Here is a 25855-nt window from a genome sequence, read left to right on the forward strand (position 1 = left end):
GTGGTACATAGATTGGCCTGCAGATCCATATACCTTTATTGTATAATAAATGTAACAAAAAAGACAAATAGAAAAAAATGAAAGTGAGGACAGATGGGGGATGGGGTGGGGGGAGTATACCATGAGATAGCAGCATGCCAGCACTACAAACTGAGGTAATCTGCAGCATGAATATTCAGCAACAATTCTGAATTACTTCCTAAATTCCATTATAATAATATGATTATGACTATGATAATCATTGCACATTGACACTGTACAGAATTGCCCATTTTCCAATCCATGTACTGTATAATTATAACAATAGCTTAAAATGCAAGAATAAAAACACTATATACAAAATGAAATATATAATGAACATAATTTCCCTTAATTATGCAGTGTTTCAGCAAAAACAGTTGTCTCATAATGTCTACAGACTAAAGCCTAATACATTAAAAGCAAATGTTCTTTGAAAAAGTTTGTAAAACGGCTTCAATTACAGTTATTCGTCTTCAGTGGAAACGTTGCAAAAGCCACAGATCAGGATACAATAGCAGGTAGGAATTGATGAAGACAAGAGTGGGAAACTGAAAAGTGAGAGGAATTTCTGATGAAGTGGAAGGGAAAAGGACACAGTCCTACATACTGTAACACAGACCATCCTGAGAAGGAAAAAGAGAGCGAAGAAACTAATCAGAGAAACAATAAAGATCAAGAACTAATGTCAAGAACATAATCTTATAACATTTTTATTTTTTCAAAATGCAATAAAGTAAATGTATAAAGTGTGTAAAGTGACTAGAAGCCTGGAGTGGACAACATTTTATATATTGTTTAATACCGCATTTTATATTTTACTGTATATCAGACACTAGACATTAAAAGCACATTTTACTACTGTATATCTCAAAGCAACAAGCTAGGAAGTTAAATATGAGAGTCAGAAACTTGAATATATCATACAATTATATGAAATATAATACTAAATAATGTATCAATAAAGGTTCCCACCTCTTTTGATAAATTAATTTCAGTGATTCTTCCAGTCATTTGCAATGACTGTCCATGTTTGGATTTTTAAAAATCCTTTTGATTCAGACTGATTTGCCAATCATTCATTCAGACAGATTCACTGTAAACCCTAAAGCTCAAACTAATTAATTGTTTTGAGTAGGGAAAATTTAAAATCATTAACATTAGTTCAAATAAATGAACCTTGATGAGTATTTAGAAATGTTTTTTTGTTTTTGAGCTCATGAAACGTACGCCTTTTAAGTAACTTGATTTATTGTTTTGAAAAGGGCTGTAACCACAATATACTTTGAGGGGGACAAGTCCCCCACAATAATTAGATATGGCCAGATTGCCCCCGCAATATTTGAGATCCTTGTTGCTGTTCTACTGCAGTTCATTATTCACAGATGTTTAACTGTCATTAAGTTGTTGCAGGAATAACATAATGGTTTTAAAAAAAGTTAAATTTTTACCATGCTTAGTAGTTTAACACCGCTCGTCAATGTCATATGAGATAGCCAATCAAATTGATGAAGGCGGGACTCAAGTTTACAATGCTATGGGGGAATCTTGCAGATTATTTAAGCACCGCACATCAGCAAGCAGTTCAGGTTAAGAGTGTTAGTGTCATGTGAGATGTACGTAAGTATCTAACTAAACATGCAATATTTGACCACTATTTTATGATTGAAATGTTGTACCGACCAACATTATTTTCCAAGGGTGCAAACTATCCACCACTATAAAAAACACACACAAATTAGAGCATTATCACCCTCAGATTAGAACTAGAACATGATTAGAAATGTGACTTGTGACTTCTATTGTGCTTTTAGGTTTTGGCAAGGACCGTGTATATTCTTAATGCAAATATTATTATGTAATAATTTAAAATCAATTTAAGATTTTCTAAATAGTTTCTTTGTCATTAATTCTGAATTTTGTACGGCATCTCCTAAGAATCTGCTTTTAAAAGAGACCATTGAGTCTTTCTTGTCAGACTTGTGCTAAAAATGAGCCATAGTTAAAGGAGTAGTTCACCAAAAAATGGAAAATGTACTTTTACTCACTCATTTACTCACCCATATGCTGTTTTTTTTCTTGGAACATAAAAATAGATATTTTAAGCAGCTCTATTACATAGAATAACAGTTTATAGTGAAATGTATTGGCAAATTGCTATCAGTGCAGTCACAGTGTTTGTCTTGTACTGTGTGAACTTTTAAAATACATGTCATTAAAACCAAAAATCAACACATGCATTCAGAAAATTATTGCATTCAGCACCTTTACTATATTGAAGGACCAAAGAGGACCATTATATTTGTAATATAAATATAATGAGCCATTGCTATGCTAATCAAAGCATAGTGCTAAGAATAGCATTCACTGTACTAGCTTATTTAGTACAAGCTAGGTTTCCTCTACTTGAAGTATCTAAATTGAGATTACTTGTTAATTTTAAGTACAGCCAAATAGTTAAATTTAAAGTTCTATCAAAAGATACAAGCTAGCTAACTCAATATTTCAATTTAAGAGCAATTAGCATCCATGTGTAGTACAAAATTTTAATCTTAATGTTCTTTGAACTCTTAATGTCTCAAATTTGTTAAGTTCTGCTAACTTATTAGGGTTTACATTGTTTGTGAACCATTTAGACCAATTAAACATTTTTTTTCAATCTACACCAAATAATATTACTTACATTACTTACTTAAGTCCATGCCTCGCTTTATATTTACACCTGCATTAAACAGCCTATACTCAGATTTTCAGCTAAATTCAAAATGTAAAACCCCTGAGGCACAGAATGTAACAACAAAAATCGTAATGTACAAATATATCAAAATTTTGTTTGGCCAACAAATATTGTAATTGAAAAACCGTATTAATTTATGACATTTAAAACAACCTGCACTAACAAAAATGTGACAATATGACCCAATATGTGCCTTTTGGTCTTCATTCTATGGTTGACCGGAATCTATACCAGTGTAGTTTGATTATGTTTATATGACAAATTGTTTGCTATGTTCTTCATTTGTAAGTCACATTGGATAAAAGCATCTGCTAAAAGACTAAAAGTAAATGTAAAATCGAACATCACTATGGAATTTTATGGCCAAATTTTTTTCATCGGTGGTGATAGCAATGCAATAGACTAGTATCTGTAATGTTCACATACAAAGTCCCTCTCTCGCTCTGTCTCTCTCTATAAAAAGATTTGACCCTGCTGTGGCTCGTTGGTCTTCTGATCTGCCCCAGCAGCTGTCATCCTACTGCCTCAGCACAACAAATACTTCATCGCCTACTGACCTTTCCACACACATGGACATATGCACACTCCAGCTCACATTCACACAGATGCATACAGTCAAGTGCTGGCAATGCTGGGTATTTTCTATGATTCTGTCAATGTCGTGTTTAACACACCTTTGTCGTTTACGTTTTGTCTGTGTGAAGAGGCAAAAATCAAGCTCACAAAGCCATGCAATTTTAGTTCATATACTGTACTGTAATGCAGAACGTTTACATTGAAAATACTATACACTGTCAGTATGTTTTATTTCCATAACAGTACTTGCATGACATTGAAACAGATTACTCCTACTGTACACTCTGCCTTAGCCAATGTGTTCCTGTTAAAAATGCAAATGTAACTACACAAAAACCTAAAAACTAACTAATCTCAAATGGCCATTCATTTCACATTGATCAGCTCATGCAAAAGCACACATTACATGTGCACACACTAAAGCACAGAAAGCACAGAAAGCTATTCACCACTGACATTAAACGCTGAAGTAACTCAAGGAAGAAATCCTGATCCAGAAGTGAGGATGTGTATTTCATTTGCAGAAAATGCCTTAAAAACTGATCAAAAAGAATCAATGAATAAATAATAATAATAAAAATATACCCGCAAGTGACTATTGTCAGGGGCCAAGCACATATGGCGAGATGACCAAAATAATCAAATTTGACAGCTATTTTAGTATGATATTTCACCTGCTTTGAGCACAGTTGCAAGTTAAGTTTTTCTTAAGTTATAGCACCCATTAGCATCAAAAATGATGTTCTCTTGTCCAAGTGTACACATTTTGTGAAGTTTGAAAATTGCGCTCACAAGATGTAGGCTAATTAGTCATCATAGGCCATGGCCATAACATATTTGCTTATATCTTTGGAAAGATTAGACGGACCAAAATTATTTTGATTACATTTTGTCAGGAGGGTCTGTAGATGATACATACCAAGTTTCATGAGAATCGGGCAAACGACCTAGGATGAGTTCAAAAAATTATAATTTTTGAATAAAGTGAAATTCACTGGGCACTGGTGGATTCAGAGAAGCTACAAATGTGTATTGCAGCCTATACGGTTCAGGAGTTATGAGCAAAAACTTGAATTGGCTAATTATACCGCCACCGTGTGGCCGATTGTCACAAAATTTTATATGCGGCTTCGAGTTGACATCCTGCTTGTGTTTAGTCATTTCCATAACCCTCGGCCATTCCCAATACAAGTTATAATGTGCTGAAATTTTATTGGCCATTGGTGGCCATTTTTGTATATTTGTCTAATCTAGTTTTTTATATATATTTTAGCATTTAGTTGTAGTGCCCACTAGGGGCGGAATTGTACGAAACTTTGCTGACATCTTATAAACATCCTGTTGATTATGTTTACTACGTTTTTTTTATGTTTGGAGTTTGCGTTGAGTAGATATTGATCAATTACTCAAATCGCATTAAACCGAAGGAATTGTATTGATAATATCTTTTGAATAATTAAAAAAAAAATTGATAACCCTCAGGCGCTGAGCGTGAGGGAGAGAGAGAGCGCGCTTTCATTCAAGTGACCGTGAGAAAAAGGCACCTTTTGATGGAAACATAAAACAAGTAACTCTGAACAAACACTTCCATTATCACAATAAATAAGTCTGTTTGTAATAAGAAAATGTCGGTTTGTATCTAGCCTCAGTTTCAGCGAACTTGTTTACATTCAGCTGATCGGTTCATTGATAAGTTCGTTAGAGGTAGACTTTTTTACACATAACTCGCTCTGGTTTTCAAGAAACAGGAAACATTTCCGACTTTAAATAATTGCATGTGTAGGACATTTGCGTTGTAGGGATGTACATTCATATTTCAGATATAAAATTAGTGATTTAATGTTTACTCGCTGAAATGATTTTGAGATGATTTCCTGGGACGTTGGAATGTTTGGGCATAGCAATATGGCGGCGCAGAGGGGTCATTATACGAAAACGTGCCATTTTGTATCCCTCAGAAAAAAAGCTCTGTAAATCTTAATAAACCATAAAACAAATAAAATATTTTATAATTTAGTTTCCATAATATGTCTCATAATATAAGAATAAATTAATTTCTGTATCTTTTGTTTTTAAAGGATTTTAATCACATTTTTGTGCAAAGCATCTTGCAGAAATGTTGAAAATGGCCTGTCCCTCAGTATGATTTTTCTACTTCTACTTGCTATCGAGGCCAAAAAAGTCAAACTATCATAAAAAACATATACTTGTATAAAGCCTTAAGTGTCAGTTCATTAGTCATGAATGGATTTTATTCTTAACATGTCAAATTGTGAAAAAAAAAACACAATTTAGTGAGGTCCCTAGGTTCTCGTCAACCCTGTTACTTTTTATGAAAACACCTCTTTAAAGATAATGGACTGTTCCAAAAGTTGCATCAGTTCCAGGAAGTGACATCATCATTTGTGGCACTGTACCATTTAAGCCCATCTTTAAAAAAAAGTTAATTTATGAAAATAATCTTCTCTACAAAACAAGTTATGATGTATTTATTTGTAAAAGAATGTAAAAAGAATCACAAAATATTTAGTTTTTGCAGTTCACATGCTTAATTCTTTGGCAGTCAATCTTTCTTTAAGGCTAATGTTTGACCTAGAGATTAGCTTTGAAGCAAGCTAATAAAACTTATCTTTCCATTTAAAGGAAAATGATATGATAAAGTATTATTTGTTCATACACAAAAAACAATACATTTAACTCTTATTTGACATCATATCAATGTAGTTACCAAAGAAATGGCTGAAAATTGCAGAAATGTGTTGATTTCTGAAGGGTCCTGAAACACCAAAGTTTTGAGGTGACTTTGTGTGAGGTCCCCTGATACAGCATGCACATGGGTGGGGCTAACTCAACATTGCCAGATGTGATTGGTATGCAATAAAAAATGCCAGGTAAGTAACAAATCACTGGATTGGTTAAAACAATGAGCAGCATAAAATATTATTTTCTCTTTTTTTAATTTGACTTCAGAGTTGAAAATGGGCTTAAAGGGTACATGGGCTTAATGGGTACACTTGCCCTAACTTCTATGGGGTTGTCACCCTTGAGCCAACCCTTCTTGGATAACTATGACCTGGATGACTGAGAATTTTCACAGACGTACTTTTCTTACTAATATTATTCACATAATATACATGTTTTTACAGTTTTCATCCCTAAAAATCATGTTTTTTATTTATTCTACTGATCTAGGCTAAAATGTGTTGAGGTTACTGATCTATACTGATACACACAAGTGCATTGGGTTTTATAAATGTGCTTTATAAACCAAAAGTCATTATTATTTTTATTATGAGAAGTCAATAAATGAACAAGGTTGCTGTTAAAGACATAAGATTTTTCACCAGTTTACTTCCTCCATGTTACAACACACTCACCAAATGCCTACATAATCATTATATGATCTGCATTTTGTTTTTTATACTTTTTTATAGTGGCCTTTAGTAAGTGATCGTTAGTGGTTTTTACTTATTCTGTTAAGGCCAAACATGTTCAGTTGATCATTTAATTGCAATGTAATTGTTTTAATAAAACAATTGGTTTACATTTACATCCGCAGAATCATCATAATTTTTCATAATTTTTATGCTAAAATATCTCAAAAGAGCTGTCTCCAAAATATGCTGATTAGTCATGTTGAATTAAAGGTTTATGAATGTCCAATTAACACTCCATTACACCCATAACTGTTACTCAAACAAGCAGTATAACCAATACATTAACTGTTGTCAACCCTGTTACTGACGTGTCAACCCTGTTACTTGTATAATATTCTAATATCATTTAAAAAATGAAAATAAAAAAGTAATCAACTAATTGTATATGTTTAGTAAGACAGGCTAATAATCCACTCAAAGTTGAATTTAGGTGTTTTATTTTTGTTTCCATACATTTTTCTTAAAACAGAAGATGCTGGGAGAGTGTCATTTGCAAATGAACGTATTCATCCACTAAAAAAAAAAATCAAACTTTCAATATTCTCAATTTTTTTGGGGGAGGGGGGTGTTATTTTTCACAGTATATCATATTTGAACTATACATGTATTTAAAACCTTTTCAAAAAGTAAATAATATGTCGGTAACAGGGTTGACCAAACACACACATTTACGTTGGTTATATGAAAAAACTTAAAAAAAATAAGATAGCCTGAGATGGCACGGCACATTTTCCTGAGAGGTAAGGATCTACTTCATCCAAAAAGGGGCTTAAAGATTTTCAAAACAGTACTTTGAAAATCAAACATTAAAAGTGGGAAATGGCACGTTTTCATATAATGACCCAGGAGGCTTCACTGATATGACGTTTTAGCAATCCAGTTATATATATATATACACTCACCTAAAGGATTATTAGGAACACCATACTAATTCTGTGTTTGACAGACCCAACAATGCTTGGGTAGGCCGTGGCATTTAAACGATGCCCAATTGGCACTAAGGGGCCTAAAGTGTGCCAAGAAAACATCCCCCACACCATTACACCACCACCACCAGCCTGCACAGTGGTAACAATGCATGATGGATCCATGTTCTCATTCTGTTTACGCCAAATTATGACTCTACCATCTGAATGTCACAACAGAAATCGAGACTCATCAGACCAGGCTACATTTTTCCAGTCTTCAACTGTCCAATTTTGGTGAGCTCTTGCAAATTGTAGCCTCTTTTTCCTATTTGTAGTGGAGATGAGTGGTACCCGGTGGGGTCTTCTGCTGTTGTAGCCCATCCGCCTCAAGGTTGTGCGTGTTGTGGCTTCACAAATGCTTTGCTGCATACCTCGGTTGTAACGAGTGGTTATTTCAGTCAAAGTTGCTCTTCTATCAGCTTGAATCAGTCGGCCCATTCTCCTCTGACCTCTAGCATCAACAAGGCATTTTTGCCCACAGGACTGCCACATACTGGATATTTTTCCCTTTTCACACCATTCTTTGTAAACCCTAGAAATGGTTGTGCGTGAAAATCCCAGTAACTGAGCAGATTGTGAAATACTCAGACTGGCCCGTCTGGCACCAACAACCATGCCACGCTCAAAATTGCTTAAATCACCTTTCTTTCCCATTCTGACATTCAGTTTGGAGTTCAGGCGATTGTCTTGACCAGGACCACACCCCTAAATGCATTGAAGCAACTGCCATGTGATTGATTGATTAGATAATTGCATTAATGAGAAATTGAACAGGTGTTCCTAATAATCCTTTAGGTGAGTGTATATCAGTGGTTGAGTAGTTACTTATTTTAACCTTGTGATGGGCAGAGGGTGGACCAGCTCAAAGCTGCATTGAGCCACCTACATACAAGAGTAAAATTGCTTGTCGATTAGCACCACCTATTGTAAAGGCGTGAATGTAATAACATCGATCATTTGCTTCGCTTTCTATGAGAAATGGCCATTTGTCAGTGATTCGCCTCTCATATTCGAGTCATATTTGATGTGAAAAGGCCATTACTGCCGATGCACAATCTTCACTTGCTACTACTATGCTTCACCACCGTTGAATTTCCACTACAGTTCAAGACTGAAATTTTGGAGGCGAATTTGCAAAGTGAAATAAAATAAACAGAATATTACCTGTCGAATAATAAAACAGAATATTTTGGAACTGACCTTGGAAGGTTAATATTTATCATTAAATTTTAACTATGAAATTTTGTGCAAAATATTTTCAATTGAAATATTCAAAGCTTTAATATACAACCACATGAAATTGCATCCCCCAAAAATGCAAGCACTGTTAAATAATTTTCAATTAGTGCAATTCAGCATGCTTTTTGTTTCAAAGACATTTGTCATTAATATACTTCCATACACCGTGTGCTTTGATAATTTGAGAACTACAGTACCTTAATTTCTATACACATATGTATAATGCAAAGATTACTTACATTCAGTTATCTATGCTCCACCACAAAGCTCATGGTTGTCCCATCAAAGGAGGGAGGGGCAACTATACGGGCACCTTGCTGTGATGTAATACTAATGACAGGTTTGGTGCCGTTGGTTGCTGACGGGCCTGGTGGTATCAGATACATGCTGCCTGTCTCGACCGTGTCCTCGCCCTCTGAGAAGGTGGAAGAGTTAGACTGGGGATTTGGGTGTGGTGGCAGAAAGGTTGGGGGATAGACCAGGTAGGTGGGTGGATAAACTGCCGCAGGACTGAGGGTAATCGGGGAGATGGATATGGGCACTGATGGGACTGATAAAGGAATGTCCAAGTACTGACCACTCTCTGGATGGTAAAACCGCTGGGTGGCTGGTTGCAATAGCACAGGGGTGTCCACTAAGTAATACTGGCCCGTGGTGGGGTCCAGAAGCAGCTTACGCTGAATGTGGGCGGGTGTGGGTTCTGCAGGGGGTGTGAGGCAGAGTACCTGGGGTTGGGCGGCAGGTACAGCGGGCATGGCGTGGTGATATATCGTGGCCGCCTGACTCTCTGGGGACCAAGACTCCATTACGATTGGTGAACGTTGCAAAGGCTGAATTGGAGGTTTTGGGTGACATGTAAGTTTGGAATCAAAAGCTTGAGTTTTAACAGGGATGGTTAGGTAATCGTCAGTGTCTGAGTGCGGAGGCTGCTGGTGCTCTGAAATTGAATTCCTATCTTTATCCGTGTCTTCACTTTTTACTTTAGGAGGACAGATTTTCAGTGACAAAGGCACTTTATGGGATTTAAAAGAATGGTCCTTGCTAGAAAACATTTGTTGAGCATGTTCATTCACTGTGTTTATATGGGTAGGTGCTTTTGGGATACTGCCCAGACTAAACACCCACTTGTTATTGAAAGAATCTGCCCTTTGGGCTACAAATTTAGCTGCTGGAATACACACTTTATCCTCATCCATCACCACACCCGCATAAGAGGCTGTGGTAGAGCCAGAGAGTTTCTCATTGTCAGTTTTTCCATATTCGTTATCAAAGTCCGTTTTGGTCGCCACTCCTTGCTCCTCTCGCGTGATTAGGGACAGGACGTGACTGTCCGTTATTGGTCGCGGCGCTTGCGTTTTGCGCTTCCATTCATTCCTATCAAAAACGTACAGCTGTTCCATGGTTTTCACAGCTGCCTTTAACTTTTCAAGCGCTATTTGATTTTTAACTTTAGATTCCGGTTTCTTCTCGCTGGCGTCTACTACTTTTTCCGCTTTTTGTTTTGCCGTTTTGGCATCTATTTTTAAGCTAAACTCTGGCTGTTCAGCCAAAGTCTGCTTTGCGCACGGGACTCTTTTAAAAGCACATTCCGATGTCAAAATGTCGCCCTCCTCGCGTTTAGAGGGGAGATTTACAGGCTCACTGGGTTTTGTGGCACTGTTTGTGTTCACAGACTGACATTTTATGACTATTGGTGTAGGAAGCGGTCCCCCTTTTAAAGGTTTGCTCCCCTCGCGTAACGCTTCTGTCGTGGGGTTTTCCAGCGCAACAACCGGGTATGAGCTTTTAACCAATTTACGCACATCTCGAACCTGGTGAATAGGAGTCTGAAACTTACATTTACTATCTCTGATATCCCTAACCATGAAATGCGGTACTTTGTCAGATATGGTTAGGCTTTTAGACGCGTTTGTCACCTTTTTGGGGCTGACGTTGCAATGTATTTTTGGAGTTAAAAGGTTGGCGATGTTAAACTGATTGCTTTGGTTTTCTTTGACACTTCGAAGGCGTATTTTGATTTCGGGCGCTTTTTGACACTGTGAGGTTTTATATTTGTCCACAGAGCACTGAAGCTGGCCTGAGTTTAGTTGTCCGCACCCTCCCCCGTCAAGATCTCCAGTCACTTTCAGATTATGTAATGAAATCCCGGCCGCTTCCTTTTCATTAGGCATAAATTGCGAGCTAGGGACATACAAGTGAGACATCTTAATCACCTTACTATTCTCGCCGTCAGCACATTCACTGCTTTCCATCACGGGTGTAATTGAGGTGTTTGGCGGGGTCTCATCCAGTGCGCACTTACATTCTCCATCACCGTTAACTTTAGATTCTTCCTCCCCATCTCTCCAGGTTTTGAAAGCACTCTTTTCACTAGGGGTCAGGGGAGTTTTTAGGGCGTCGCCTGGGTCACAGGGAGACTCAGCACTCTGGGAACATTGATTATCTTGTGACTGGTCATCTCTGAGGTCTTCTGGGGTTTCTGATGTCTGTCTTTGCACAATCTCTTTTTCTTTCTTTGCTGCATGATCCTTAGATAGAGCGCACAATGGTGCGCGTAATTCTCTTTCCATTTTACGTTCTTGCTCAAACTGCATTTTCTTGGAGATTACGTTTTTCAAAAGACTAGAGGCAAAGATGGCTTTCTTGTGGGAATCTTCCAAGGTGTCAGCCGTTTCACGGAGCTGATTTTCTGCTTCACATCCCGACTTGCTTGGCACGCTGCCCATGACGTCAGGTGTGGAACGTGACCTTATGGCATTCAGTGCGCGTTTTGCGCGCCTCTCGCGCGCAGGTATGCCTGCTCCGACATTGCAGCTGAAATTCAAGGTTTCAGTTAGTGTTAAGGTTTCACTGACACCTGGTTTGCTTAGTATCTCTATTTTCTTAGACGACCCAGGGGATATCTGTTGAGAGTTCAAGTTATTTTTCAGCGACAATATTTTTGTTTGTGGGTGTAGCGTATTAGTATGACCCAAATCTTTCATGTTTTTACACTCGGCGCTTTTATTCCCCTCCAAAAGAGGCGTAGAGTTCATGCGCGCCAGCTTGTTCTCCTCGCGTCCCTGTGTCATGTTGCTGTAATTCAAGTCGACGAAAGCGGACCATTTGTTAATACTCAGTCCGTGTTCTGACATTGAGGACTCACTCGAGCTGCTCAAATTTATTGCATCAAAGTATGGACACGCCAGACTCCTGAAGGACCGGGCGGTGAGATTGCGCACCTCTTTATCGGCGTCATCCAGTTCACTAACGGAACTGGACGCGCCACTGGAATATTCGTTAATGTCTTTACCTCTCTGTTTGCTCGCTAGGTGTTGGCGACCTGGAGGTGGGATGAAGTAGCGGTCATAAAGGGTCTCGCTTTTGGAGTCAGAGCTTCTGAACGAATAATGACCCAGCTCACCCGCGCGTCTGGTGTGAAAGCGGACATTCTTCTCTTCTAAAACAGCGGCATTGTCGTTGATGGCCCGCGAGGACGTTTTAATTGACAGCTGAATATGTCCTGCCGAATTTCTGCGGTCGTGTTGGATCTTACTCGCGCCCTCATCCGAGCTGGCACATTTGTCGGATTCGTAAAGTTCACTCTCGGTGCTGACCAGCGCACCAGTGTCGGAGAACTTCGCTGCGCGTAAAGTGTGCTGAACCTTATTGCTCTTTGACTTGCTTTGAATTCTTCCAAGCGTTGTCTCGTCGCTGTCAAATGACGCGTAATCAACAAATGAATATACCAGATTATCATCCTCGAAATCCCAGCAGGATCCGCGGCCAAACTCATAATCCACATCGTGATCCAACTCCGTTAGCTGAATCTCGTGCGTTGTTATGTAGCGGGACTCTGCGTCCGCTGCGCTCGTGCCATCTTTTGATTCGCAGCGGCTGTTCAAGTACATGTCAGTGTACTGTAACTCCTCCGTTTCATATTTGGTATTTTCGAGTTTTGCATTCGTTTCCGCATCCTTATTATTAACCTCATCTCCTGGCAAGTCATCCTCGGAAGGAACATTTATATTGCGTTCGCGCTCTCCATGAAGTCTCTCAGAATAGCACTTTTCAATTCCGACGTTATCCGCAGTACTCTCGTTTGATGGACTTTTATTAGCATTTTCGTTCCCTACTCGCTCTCCAGGACTCTTAATCCCGGAGACGGACGTGTCGCCTTTACATTTAAATATGGCCAGTTGGTTTCCTTCGCCTGTGAAAGTGACTTTTACCGTTTTTGTGCTATCCGTCTTCATGTCCACCGGATTGCCCAAGTCTACATAATTTGTTTCGTTGTGTTCGCCACCGTTGCAATGCTCTTTCTTGTGTTCCAGCGGCTTTTTGAACGATCCGGTGTCCTCTCTGCTCGCGATGGCCGTTTGAAGTGTCTCCATCTGCTCTTAACGGCGTCCCGCACGGAGATCAATGGTGTTGTCTATGACACCGGACCGCAGTACGGATTGTACGAGTGAGTACACTGGAACTGTGAGCGAGGGAAGACACTGTGATGATAGAGGGAGGGGGGAGAGTGACACAGAGAGGTGTGGGGGGGGGGGGTGCTCTACCTAAGGCACGACCTCTCGCTAACCCCCGGATATCTATATTGTAATTGGTAGGCTATATAATTACGCGTATCACTAATCAAAATCATGATAATGACAATCAACATGGTTTTACATGTAATTCATGATGACTTGATCTAATTGCCATTTGAATTAACATGGTGTAGGCCCATTCATGTATGATTAGACATGATGTCATACTGTACAAAACACACCGGTCTATTGTAAGCGCGCCTCCCAGAAGCGCATAAACATACACATAACGCTTTCGAAACATTTGTTGTCAACTGAATGTTATCAATGTCCGCCTCTGGCCTGCGACAGCTGCACGCTAGTATTAGAGCGAATGCCTTGCTGCCAACCACACAGGAGGCCAGTTGGCTCTGGGCAAGAGACATGAGAACCGCAAGCCAACAAAGAAAGAGAGAGCAGAACAACTGCGGAGGTGTGAGGGACATGAGTTCTTTTGAACGAACCGCCACTGTCCAGACGGAAATCAAAATGCCATCCAATAAGAAAAAAGGCTGTAAAGTATTTTAATAACTATAGTACATTTTAATAACTTATTGAAATAATCTTTTCAACAATTGGAAAAAAACAACGCATTGTGAGTCTCGGGACAATATAGAATTTATAGATATTTTATATTTATAGATAAATAAATATATATATAAAAAAAACAGACCACATTGAATCAAAAGACCAATTGCATAAATGCTTGTTTTATCTATAGTTAACTTTTTATTTTATTTTTATTTAATATTTTTTTTTGTAAATTCTATCCCATTACTACAATATTATCCTATGTTTGTAGTAACTTTTAGGTATATAAGCGAGTACAATAAAACCACACTAGGCCTATAGGTAATAGTCAACTAGCCTTTAATGAAGATTTAACCGAACAAGGCAATATTTTTTCATAAATGTTAAGTTGCATTTGATATACATTTTGAAGTAATTCATTACAATTTCTGTTGCCAAACACACACACACACACACACACACACACACATATATATATTAGGGCTGTCAATCGATTAAAATTTTTTATCAAATTAATTACGTGGTGTCCCGATTGATTAATCGTGATTAATCGCATATACAAATATTTGCTGAGAAAGCCCCTCATATAACAATAACTCAATATATAGTGATTATACATATTTTTATCAATATATAATTATACATAGTCATCTTTAAATATTAAAAATTATATATATATATATATATATATATATATATATATATATATATATATATATATATATATATAAATATTCAGATAATTAAAATGCATTACATTCTTGTAGCAGAGGAGTTCATCATTGATAAGACCATTCAAAAAGCAGCTTTAGAATACAATGTATTGTTTACAACCATATTATTGATCATAAGTCAATCATTGGCATACAGTTCACAGCAATCCATTTCACAAGTGAATTTGTCAATCAGTTCGAGATTTATTATGAGGGCTTGTTTAAGGTCCCATGAATTTACACCTACATCAGACGTCTTGGGTGTGTTGCGTCATAAACATAAAATCTTTAGGTCACTGTGTCTAGTTAAATATAGTTTCATACGCAATCTTTAAACACATCTTGAGATCTTAGATTGCATTTGCACTCCTTCGAATGTTTTGAACGCAAGAATGTAACGCACGTTTGTGTTGTTCTTCACTGTATAAACTGTGCGTTGCTCATACAGCTGAAATTTCACTTACTGCCCTCTGGAGTAAACAGGTGGTACTACAAGCTTACAATTCTCAGGAATGTTCCTTATTATGGTCCGTGGGTATGCGATTAATTGCGTTAATTTTTTTAACGTGTTATTTTTTGTCAAATTAATCGCACTGAATTAACGCTTTAAATCAACAGCCCTAATATATATATATATATATATATATATATATATATATATATATATATATATATATATATATATTAATGCATTATAGCTTTTATGTAGCCGAAACTTGTTAAAGAAGGTTCCCACACAAAAACTGAATTTCAAAAATAAACCTACCCTGTGAAATATTCAGAAATATTCTGGAGTACACCAGCCTTGGGCTACTCTGCATAATAAATAAAACATACATCATTAGTTAATGTGCATTTAAATAATTTGAAATGCTAACACTTTAATTTAGCCTTTAGCCTATTTATAGGTTACTCATATCTGGATGTACATAAATGGTTAAACATTTTATGTTTGTAAACAGACTGGTACAAAAAAAGTAATTAAATCGAACAGAAAACACAAACCTTTGCAATAAATAGCAATTTCATTTAATATTAAAGGAATAGTTCACCCAAAAAATGAAAATTCTCTCACCATTTACTCACCCTAATGTCCTCCTAGATGTGTATGACTTTCTGTCTTCCTTATAAAAGACATTTACATAGTCTTATCTTTGTATTTTTGTCTGAATTTTATATTATTTAAAGGGATAGTTCACCCTAAAATGAAAAGTCTCTCATCATTTGCTCACCCTCATGCCAGACATATATGACTTTCTTTCTTCCACAGAACATAAACAAACATTTTTATAAGAATATTTCAGCTCTGTAGGGTCTTACAATGCAAGTGAATGGTGGCCAGAACTTTGAATGTCCAAAAAGCACATAAAGGCAGCGTCAAAGTAGTCCATATCTTTGTAAGTGATATGATAGGTGTGTTATAAATATAAAGTATAAATCTCCAATTTCACTTTCACATTCTTCTTTTGTTTTTGGTGATTTCACATTCTTTGTGCATATCACCACTTAATGGGTAGGGAGGAGAATTCATATTAAAAAAGGACTTAAATATGTCTGTTTCTCACCCACACCCACCATATTGCTTCTGAAGACATGGATTTAAACATTTGAGTCTTATAGATTACATTTATTCTGCATTTATGTGCTTTTTGGACCTTCAAATTTCTGGCCATCATTCATTTGCATTGTATGGACATACAGAGCTGAGATATTCTTCTAAAAATCTTTGTTTGTGTTCAGCAGAAGAAAGTCATACACATCTGGGATGGCATGAGGGTGAATAAATGATGAGAGAATTTGTATTTTTGGGTGAACTATCCTTTTAATAATAAATCACAACAATAAGCAATTTTGATCAGTTCTAACTGTACGGTAGATAATATAATGTATTAATATAATAACCTACACGATTGGTGCATTAATTGTCCAGTAGAACTGATGTATTGTCACTGTTTAAATTGAAGAATAGTTGCAGAATAATGGTTGAGAAATGTGAGCATTTTAAGAGTTGAGAAGTTTATGGAAAAATGTAAGCCTATCAACACAGGGAAAGAGGTGAATATCCGAAAGTGCTCCAAGCTGCATGTGTACCACCCCAGTCAGCAGTTAATCTATCCTACGGGGAGCTGTGGAGGAGCCGGGTACAGGGCTATTTATTTTAGGGGTACCAACTGCTCTGTTCAAAAATGTAATTGACACTATTGGTCCTTGTGTGCTCTCTATAATGAATAATTCACTGACATCTTGTTATGTTCCAATTTATTTCAAAAAAGCTTCTGTTCAACCACTTCTTAAAAAAACAAACCCGGATCCATCTTTGCCCCAAAACTATAGACCTATTTCTAAGTTACCGTTTATGGCTAAGGTTTTGGAAAAAGTGGTTGCTAATCAACTAACAACTGTTTTGGATGCCTATAATGTATTTGACAAATTTCAGTCTGGCTTCCGTCGGTTGCACTGAAACTGCTCTCCTTCGAGTTTCAAATAATTTGTTAATGCAAGGTGATGCAGGTAAATGTTCTGTACCGATTCTTTTAGATCTCACAGCTGCTTTTGACACTGTCGATCACTGTATATTAGTGGAATGTCTTAGAAAAGGTGTTGGTATCTCTGGAACAGCCTTGAGGTGGCTTATCAGATATGTCTTTTTCAGTCAGAGTTCAAAATTATGTCTCATCAACAGTATCTGTGTCCTGTGGTGTTCCCCAGGGCTCTGTTTTCTCAAATTATATTTGTTGCCTTTAGGGCAATTAATAAGTACATTTCAGTGTGTATGTTATCACTGTTATGCAGATGATATTCAACTATATATTTTTTTAAGCCTTGTGAAATTACTAAATTGTCTATTCTTTTAAATTGCTTAAACTCTATAAAAGATTGGTTGGCTGATAACTACTTGCAGTTAAATGCAGAAAAAACAGAAGTTCTTATTTCTGCTCCTGCTGGTGTTCTCCCAAAGGTGATGGAAACTCTTGGTCTTTTATCTCATTTTGTTAAGCCAACCCTTCGAAATTTGGGTGTTTATATGGGGCAGACTGAGTCTTAATCAGCATGTTAATTCTCTTGTGCATACTTGTTTTTATCAGTTGAGAAATATTCCTAAACTAAGGCCAAATTGTGTCCACAGTAGAAATGGAGATGATTATACATGCGTTTATTTCCTCTCGCCTTGATTATTGTAATTATTTTTACTTGTCTTAATGCTGCATCCTTGAAATGATTACAAGTGGTTCAAAATGCTGCTGCCAAACGTTTAGTCATCAAAGAGATCACATGTAACACCAATTTTAATTTCTTTACATTGGCTCCCAGTACAATTTAGGATAAAATGTAAAATTCTTGTGATGTGTTTAGAGCATTGCATGGTCAACCTCCTACTTGTATAAAAATGATGTTGCAACCTCATAGCTCCTGCAGGAATCTGAGATCTTCAGAACAGGTCCTGTTAGCTGTTCCTCGCTCTAGACTAAAGACTAAAGTTGACTGCACCTTTGAAGTTGTTGCTCCCTAATTGTGGAATGCTCTCCCTTTTGATTTAAGATCTGTGGACTCTGTGGTCATTTTTAAAAAGCATCTAAAACCAACTTGTTTAAAATGGTTTTTATCTAATTTGAACTTTGTGACGTCTGTTCTAGAAAGGTGCTATAGAAATAAAAACAACACCCGCTGTTATTACGCAAAGCACTTGTATACAGAGTAAATGGGCCCGCCCTCATCTCATGTATTACCATCATGTGTTAGAAAAGCTGAGAGATAGGTCTGACAGTTGTTTATCTAATGCACAATGGTAATGGTTTTGAGTGGTCGTATTCACACCAGCTTGCAAGCTGCTTACAAACTTGTAGGTGTCCGAATTTTTAACGACCTCCACAAAGCAGATAAATTTAGGCAGCTATTTAAAATGTGGACGCCACTCACGCAAGCACCTCCAGATCAGTTACTCACAGAGGGCCATATAAAACAGCAGGTGGCAAATCATGAGCGCCATTAATCAAAGCACAGACATTATCGTGGTATGTCCTTCTCTCTTTCTCACTCACTCTGCTGTGCTGGTCTTTCACCCTTCCATTGACCCCAAAGGTCAATACGGGTTATAGGACATTATCAGCAGGGTTAAAGCAGCACAGACTGTAAACCACCGGTCAATCAAAAAGCAGCAGTGGTACAGCACAAGGTACATGTAGACCATGCATGTAATATGTAATAAGCCATGCTCATGCTAATATTAGGCCACTGTAAGGTGCACAAATCAGGCAATGACAAGATGTCTATTGCCTTTGAGTGTAGATGAACTATAAAGTAATGTAAGTGTGTGTAGAAAGGCCTTCTGGTCTATTATTATGGCTGTGATTCCAACTGCACAATTTAGCAGGCAGCTTGCCACATGTCCCTGCGTGCATTAGTTGAGTCAGTGTGAGTGATGATTAAAGTGCGGAGGGTTTTGGATTTCAAAACTGCTATGCTGAGACTTCACAATCAGGTCATAAGAACGCAACCGGCATGAGAACAGGAATAAAATTCACCTCCATTTAAGAAGCTTATTAAACTTTACCCAATAAATGAATTAGCCAAATTTGATGTAAACACTGTCAAATAACTTCACATTCTTAGTATGTCCATAGTTTACATAAGTTTGAGGACATTGGATAAAACTTGATAAAAATTATTATGCTCTTCATAGACTCAATAAGAGGGAAATTTACGGTCTGAAGCAGAACATTTATGGTCTAAACGTGTGGCTTATACATTAACAGCTCTGTGCATCAGTGCATCTCATGAAAACATGTCCAGGTCAAATTTCAGGCCAATATCAAATAATCAGTTTTGCATACATTTTGCATTATTAAATTTGCATTAATTACGTTTTTGCATGTTGACATTATTTTCATAAAAATATATGTTCTTCCCCAACTCTCATTACCATGTGTTCAGACATTTTACTTGGAGTTTTTTATTTATTTGTTCCCAGTAGTGATTCTCTTTATATTTTAATTACTGTAGTATACATAATGCATTTTAATTCCAATAGTTTTCCTAAATATGAAAATTCTCTTATCTTTATCTCAGCTATAGGTCCATACAATGCAAGATGACAGGGACCAAAACTGTGAAGCTCCAAAAGCACATAAAGGTAGCATAAAAGTCATCTTAATGACTCCAGTAGTTTAATCCATGTCTTCTAAAGTGATTTGATAGTATCACTTATTGTTGGGAAACAGATCAATATAAGAGTCCTTTTTTTTTACTATAAGTTGTTTTTATTTTTTTGCCGATTCACATTCTTCGTGCATATCGCCAACTACTGGGCATGGAGGAGAATTAATAGTAAATAAAGGACTTAAATATTGATATGTTTCTCACCTACACATCATATCTCCTCTGAAGACATGGATTTAACCACTGGAGATATGGATTACATTTTGCTGGCTTCATGTGCTTTTTTATCTTCAAAGTTTTGGTCCCTGTTGACTTACACTGTATGGACCTACAGAGCTAAGATATTCTTTGTTTGTGTTCAGCAGAAGAAAGTTATACACATCTGGGATGGTATAAATGTGAGTAAATTATGAGAATTTTCATTGTTGGGTGAATTATTCCTTTAAAGGCAGTACAACAATTACTACTACTATGATCTATAAATAATTTACCATTGAAATAATATACTGCATCTTTTTTTATGTAACAGCATTGATAATGGGTGGGGGAGGGGGTGGATATTTAATTGTAATGAAAATAAAGTCACAATACAAACAATATTAATTGTCCTAAAATAGCCTTCATTTTCTTTAAGCAAAATTTAAAAATGTCTTATTTCTTATGTTTTCTTTAGGTGTGAAACTTGACCAGGACATATTCTTGATAGGTTTCATGAGATTGCATGTACTTCACAAAGATGCATCCACATATGCTTGCATATAATACATACAGTACATGTGTATTTTTTGTATTTTAAAGGTAAACTAAAAGGGTGGTTAAAGGAAAGTTCCTGGTTGCTAGTCAAAGTATTTTCTACTATGTATTTTCTTAGTTGTAGTCACAATATCCTTTGGTTGGTTGTACTGCCCAAAGTGGCCAGACACTAAAGAAAAAAAAAAAGCCAACAAGATATAGGGCTAACATTAATAATGTCAGCAATGCAAGGCATCTGTAACCCTGCTCCTGTGGACATTATACGACAAAATGAACACAATGCATTCACTCATACACACAAGACTCCAACAGCAAAGTGATAAAAGTGGGAATGTGGTCACTAGTCTGATCTCTAAACATATGGGGTCAGTCCCTGAAGAATTATATGCGTGTTTGTGGTCATTCTGACATTACATTATAATAGCTGATAATAATCATTCAATACAAACATAGAACAGAGTAGAAAAATAGCTTTTGCTCATATGCCTAAAGTTTATTTAAAATACAAGAGGTCCTTTTTACACAACTTTTATAGACTAAGTTCATTACTTTTTAACTACAGAAATGATCTACTCCACATCTGGTATGCTTTGTTGAAGGTGAGTTGTGAAAAAGAGTGACAATGAAGGAATGAGTTTGTGTTTGTGCTTTTTGTGAGTATGGGAGGTTTGATAATTTGCACACAGTCATTTTTTTCCTCATTAAAAAGTGGAACTCCTAAAGACATGAATTGTCATTTTGCAATATATGAAGAAAATCATGACCACTCACATTAAAATGAAGATTCCAGTCATATCAGTAACCTTATAAAAGCTTTTTTTATTGTACATGGAGAGTATCCACACATGGGGGCTGCTATGTTAGATGAACTACCGATTACTACTCGCTCAATCTCCATATCCGTCCTGTTATTTGACACTTTCACTCAATGATTCAAGTAATCATGGCTGACTGTGAATACTACATTTCATGACATCTGAAACTGAAAACTATTGATTTTAAATGATGATACATCCAAGTCACTAGGTGTCAGTAATCCAAGATGACTCAAAGACAAAAGTTACCTTAAGTTTTAGTTTTACAAGTAATTCATAAGTAGGTGCCATTTTAATTTGTCTACAAAATAGATTTCAAGCATTGAAGCAAACCCTGTAGATAAAATGCAACCTCAAGTGTGCCACGACTTTTGACCTGACATATCCAAAGACTACAATCAATGGTTCTACAATAAAATGGTGGTAACTTGTTATAGGCCAACAAATGAACAGAGCAATTCTGAAAGCTTCTATCACGTTTTGAATAATATCTCATATTCATTTGAGTTTGATATTATTTCAGTGCGGAAACAATAATTATAGTGATTGTGTATTTTGCCAGAAAATATAGTTGTTCACTATTGTAAATAAAGAAAAGAGCTCGAAACCGTTTTCTTATGGCTGATCTAATGTGACTGAATTTTTTTTGTCAGGATTTTTAGTTTGATGTTTACGAGCTGATACAATGAACCAAGAGAATCACTGTGAATGAAATGTTGTGTTGACTCCTTTTCTTCGCTGGATATTTGGCACAAGATCAACATCGCCATCTACTGGTTATGTTGTGGAAAACATTGAGATTGAGCGCATTTACGTTACAAACGTGCATAATAATATTCATTTATCGTCTACAATGAACAGAATTGCGCAAACATTAACATACATGCAAAGAAAAAGTGCCAAAGTATAATAAAAATAAATAGAGAAAAGGGTGATATTTTTTATTTATCTTTCCATATAAAACTTTATTATACAGGCTCTGATCAGCCTGTTTGCGTTTACATTTTTTATAAAATACTAGAGTATTGTTTAAAAATAAAACAAACAAACAAAAAAGGTATGGAGACAGACTTTTTCATTTTATAAATGTTGAACTTGTCAATTATTGTTGTGTAAATATTATTAATAGGCTAATGCTATTTTCTTTCTATTTCAAAGCCACTGCAAAATACTATTCTTTTTATTTCATCAAAATAACTACTAACTGACACACGGTGAAGCGCCATTGACCACAAAGTGTAAAATTAAAGCATTAATCGGAAAAAGAATTCAAATAGTTAGAACAATATTGCACATTCTTGGATACATAACATTTACAAAATCTATAAATACTTCACGCACAAAAAAATTAGTTTAATTCTTCAGCAACTGATTTAATAGGCAATGAAAGTGACGAGAGGACGCTTAGCAGCGGATATTTGCGAACTCGCATTATGACGTCATAATGATTTAGAACTCGCTGACGCATTATGCCAATAAAAGCAGTAGAGAGTGAATCGACTCTTCAGTCTGTATTTTTGCAGTGATGGATTTTTATCGCTCTTCAGACAGTATGAATAAAACTTTCAAGACAACATTTCATGGGGCAATGGCTCCAATCAAAGAGAGTCTTACCCCGCTGGATTTCGAAAGAAATTCCATGCTTCCACCTATTACAGCTCCGGTAAGAGTTAGACTATATATATAAACAAAATATGTATCACATAATTTAATTGTTTATAAAAATATATAAATAAATAGTTATATATGAAACTAAATTATTTTTGTAGATAGATAGATAGGTTATATATTAATATAGAGAGAGATAGGTTATATATGAGAAATAGTAGTATATAACTATGCAAGTATGGCCAGTCCCAGAGTTATGAATAATGTCACTAATATGACTAATAGAATAGATTAGTTTCTGATATCACAGATCCAATGGTCATGGATAACCTGTAAATATCTAAATATTTTATTGGCAAGAAATTGCTATTTGTCAGTGTAATCTCTATAAAAAGATTTTTTTTAATTCGTAAATCACAAACAACTGGAAAAGTCACAAAAATGTCATTTTCATTGGGTTTTCTTATTTTCTGGGTCAAAAGGTGAGGGAAATCTGTAATATGTTGACAGTGCAAGTTTAACTCTATGCTATGCCATTGTCTGCTTAGGTGTCAGCTCTCGTCTCACACCAAGCACCTCTCCATGGAAAATCCACTTTCATGACACTCGATTCAAAACCACAGCTTCAACTACCAGCAACATGGGAAGTGATTGACCCATACTTGATTCTGCCCAACAAGTAAGTTCAATTGCAATGTAAAGAACAGCATGACTATAATTGTAATTTTAGGCATAAACCAATTTTCTTTTCTTTCAGATACCGCAAAAGTGTTAAGAAGACCCTAAAAGAAAAACACATTAGCAAATCACAACTGTGCAATGTGATAAAGGAAACTGTTGAGTGCATAAAAACTGTTTCCATGGATGTGGTCCTTCCAGTTTTTTCCATCTGCATGGAAGAGGAAAAAAGTCTGTTTGAGAAAGCTCAGGTACTTCAAAAGAGAGCTGAAGAGTGGAAGTTCAACAGTGACATCAATCTTAACATTGATCCTATTGACAATCATGGAATCTCAGATGTGAGCTCTGCTGAAAAGGCACGCATCATCGGGAAGAAAATTTTTGCCTGTATGATGCAGTTCTTGCACAGCAAAGATGTGTCAATGATGCCACGAGGACGCTCGATGGAAATACTTGGGCTATTGGGCAACTTTAGAGCATCAGAGCAGTGCTTCAATCAGGAGTTAATCATCAGGTTTACTAAAGATCTGGTGATCTGTGTTTACAGTGAACTCCTAGCTAACAACATGGGCAAGGCACTACATGAAGATGACTTGTTCTCTGAGCTTTTGATGTTTGAAGGGCCCACTCAAATGTTTGTACGCCAGGAATTCTACCTGGACGTGCTTCATCACTTCTCTCAGTGCGCAGCAAAGAACAACCTGAAAATATTCCTGAAATTGGATGGCTCCAGCACCTTGGAATTGACCTGGGACTCTACTAGCTCCACAACCATCACAAAAGCTGAGAAGACTACACTGAATGCCCTCAGCAAATTAGTGAACAGCACAGTGATGGATATCATCAATGAAGTCACTGAAAATCCTCTACGGACTGCAGAGATCGTCAGGCAAGGTACATGTACTATTGTTTTCATCCACTTGCTGTCATTGTGTATAATTTCTAAAGTATATTTTATAATCAAATTGAATTGTTTACCAATTCATGATGTTGTTTTAGGGAAGAAAGCAGGTATGCAATCCAGTGATGCTACTTCCAGATGCTTTGAGCACCTGGATGAGGCGGAACTGTTGGGAAGAAGATCTCCCAAACCTGATGTGATGCCTGAGAATGAAATGCTCAGTCTAAGTGCTGGAAGGAAGGACGAAGCTGAAGAAAAAGAGGAAGAGATAGACATTGAGGAATTGCTTGGGAAGGATGCATCTCCAGCTCCCACTGAGAGAAGCAGTCATCATACCCAAGAAAGCAGACTACATAGTGCTTCTATAAAGCATGAATGTAGCTGTGGTAATGTTGACCAGGGTCTTTACTGTCAACCAGACTGTCAGCACTGGGCAGTTGAGGAAAACAGAAATTCCACTAGGAGACCTGAAACACCAATGGAAGTAACCCCTGAGGCCTCTTTCATTTTGCCATACCACCTTATAGAGAGCATTGTTGAAGGACTTGTTTCACAGCTTGAGGCTACATTTGATGTGAACATCCCCGGCATCTACCTGTGTGACAGACTTGTCGACAACGTGGTAAAGGGACTGGAAAAGCTTACAGAAAAGAAAATTATTCATGGCAGGTCTAGACAACACTGGTCTACCAATGATACTACTATTTCAAACATTGTTGATGAAGCCCATGACATCCTGGCACAAAAGAGGTATTTGAGGGCGGCATGGTATGAGGATGAGATGGCTGTTGCCTATATGACAGTTATCTTGTCAGCAGTCGTCTTTGACTACACCATGGTGCATGTGAAGGCACAGACGAGTGACTGTACGCCATATGGGTCAAGGGCTGAGTCCTGCAGTCCCGTGAACAGTGAGAAAGAACTGATCCAGGCATGTGCTTCAACAACTGACAGTGACGATTCAAGTACTGAAATGAGGCCTGGAACTTACCTGGTTGAGCGAGAAGATTCGGATCAGGGAGACATAGATGAAGATCTCATTGAGGAGAGAAGATCTCCCAGTCTGCCTCCCAGACAAGAAACACCTAAAGCAAAGAGAGGCCGCTCTTTGCTTTCTCGTATCCGAGCCTCCCTATCCAGAATCTTCAGGAGAAAAAAATAGATGCCAAAT

General features: G+C 37.0%; 2 protein-coding genes and 1 long non-coding RNA gene across 3 annotated transcripts; 2 read left to right on the forward strand and 1 right to left on the reverse strand.

The window, feature by feature from the left end:
• On the reverse strand, window positions 1-13413 carry LOC127644185 (uncharacterized protein C4orf54-like). Its single transcript, XM_052127241.1, has 2 exons — window positions 9215-13413; window positions 1-644 (listed from the first exon to the last, which is right to left on the reverse strand). Exon 1 carries the CDS (start codon window positions 13346-13348, stop codon window positions 9221-9223), a length of 4128 nt encoding a protein of 1375 aa, XP_051983201.1. The 5' UTR covers window positions 13349-13413; the 3' UTR covers window positions 1-644; window positions 9215-9220.
• Window positions 13304-24098, forward strand: LOC127644187 (uncharacterized). The gene is made up of 3 exons (XR_007970623.1): window positions 13304-13422; window positions 23654-23784; window positions 23863-24098. It is a non-coding gene; the product is annotated as an uncharacterized LOC127644187 (long non-coding RNA).
• A 193-nt stretch (window positions 24099-24291) lies between these two features.
• On the forward strand, window positions 24292-25854 carry LOC127644186 (uncharacterized). The gene is made up of 2 exons (XM_052127242.1): window positions 24292-24677; window positions 24783-25854. Exons 1-2 carry the CDS (start codon window positions 24350-24352, stop codon window positions 25844-25846), a joined length of 1392 nt encoding a protein of 463 aa, XP_051983202.1. The 5' UTR covers window positions 24292-24349; the 3' UTR covers window positions 25847-25854.
• The last annotated feature ends 1 nt before the right edge of the window (window position 25855 follows it).

The sequence above is a fragment of the Xyrauchen texanus genome, chromosome 5 (genome assembly GCF_025860055.1).
Source record: "Xyrauchen texanus isolate HMW12.3.18 chromosome 5, RBS_HiC_50CHRs, whole genome shotgun sequence".
In the NCBI taxonomy this organism is placed as follows: Eukaryota; Metazoa; Chordata; class Actinopteri; order Cypriniformes; family Catostomidae; genus Xyrauchen; species Xyrauchen texanus.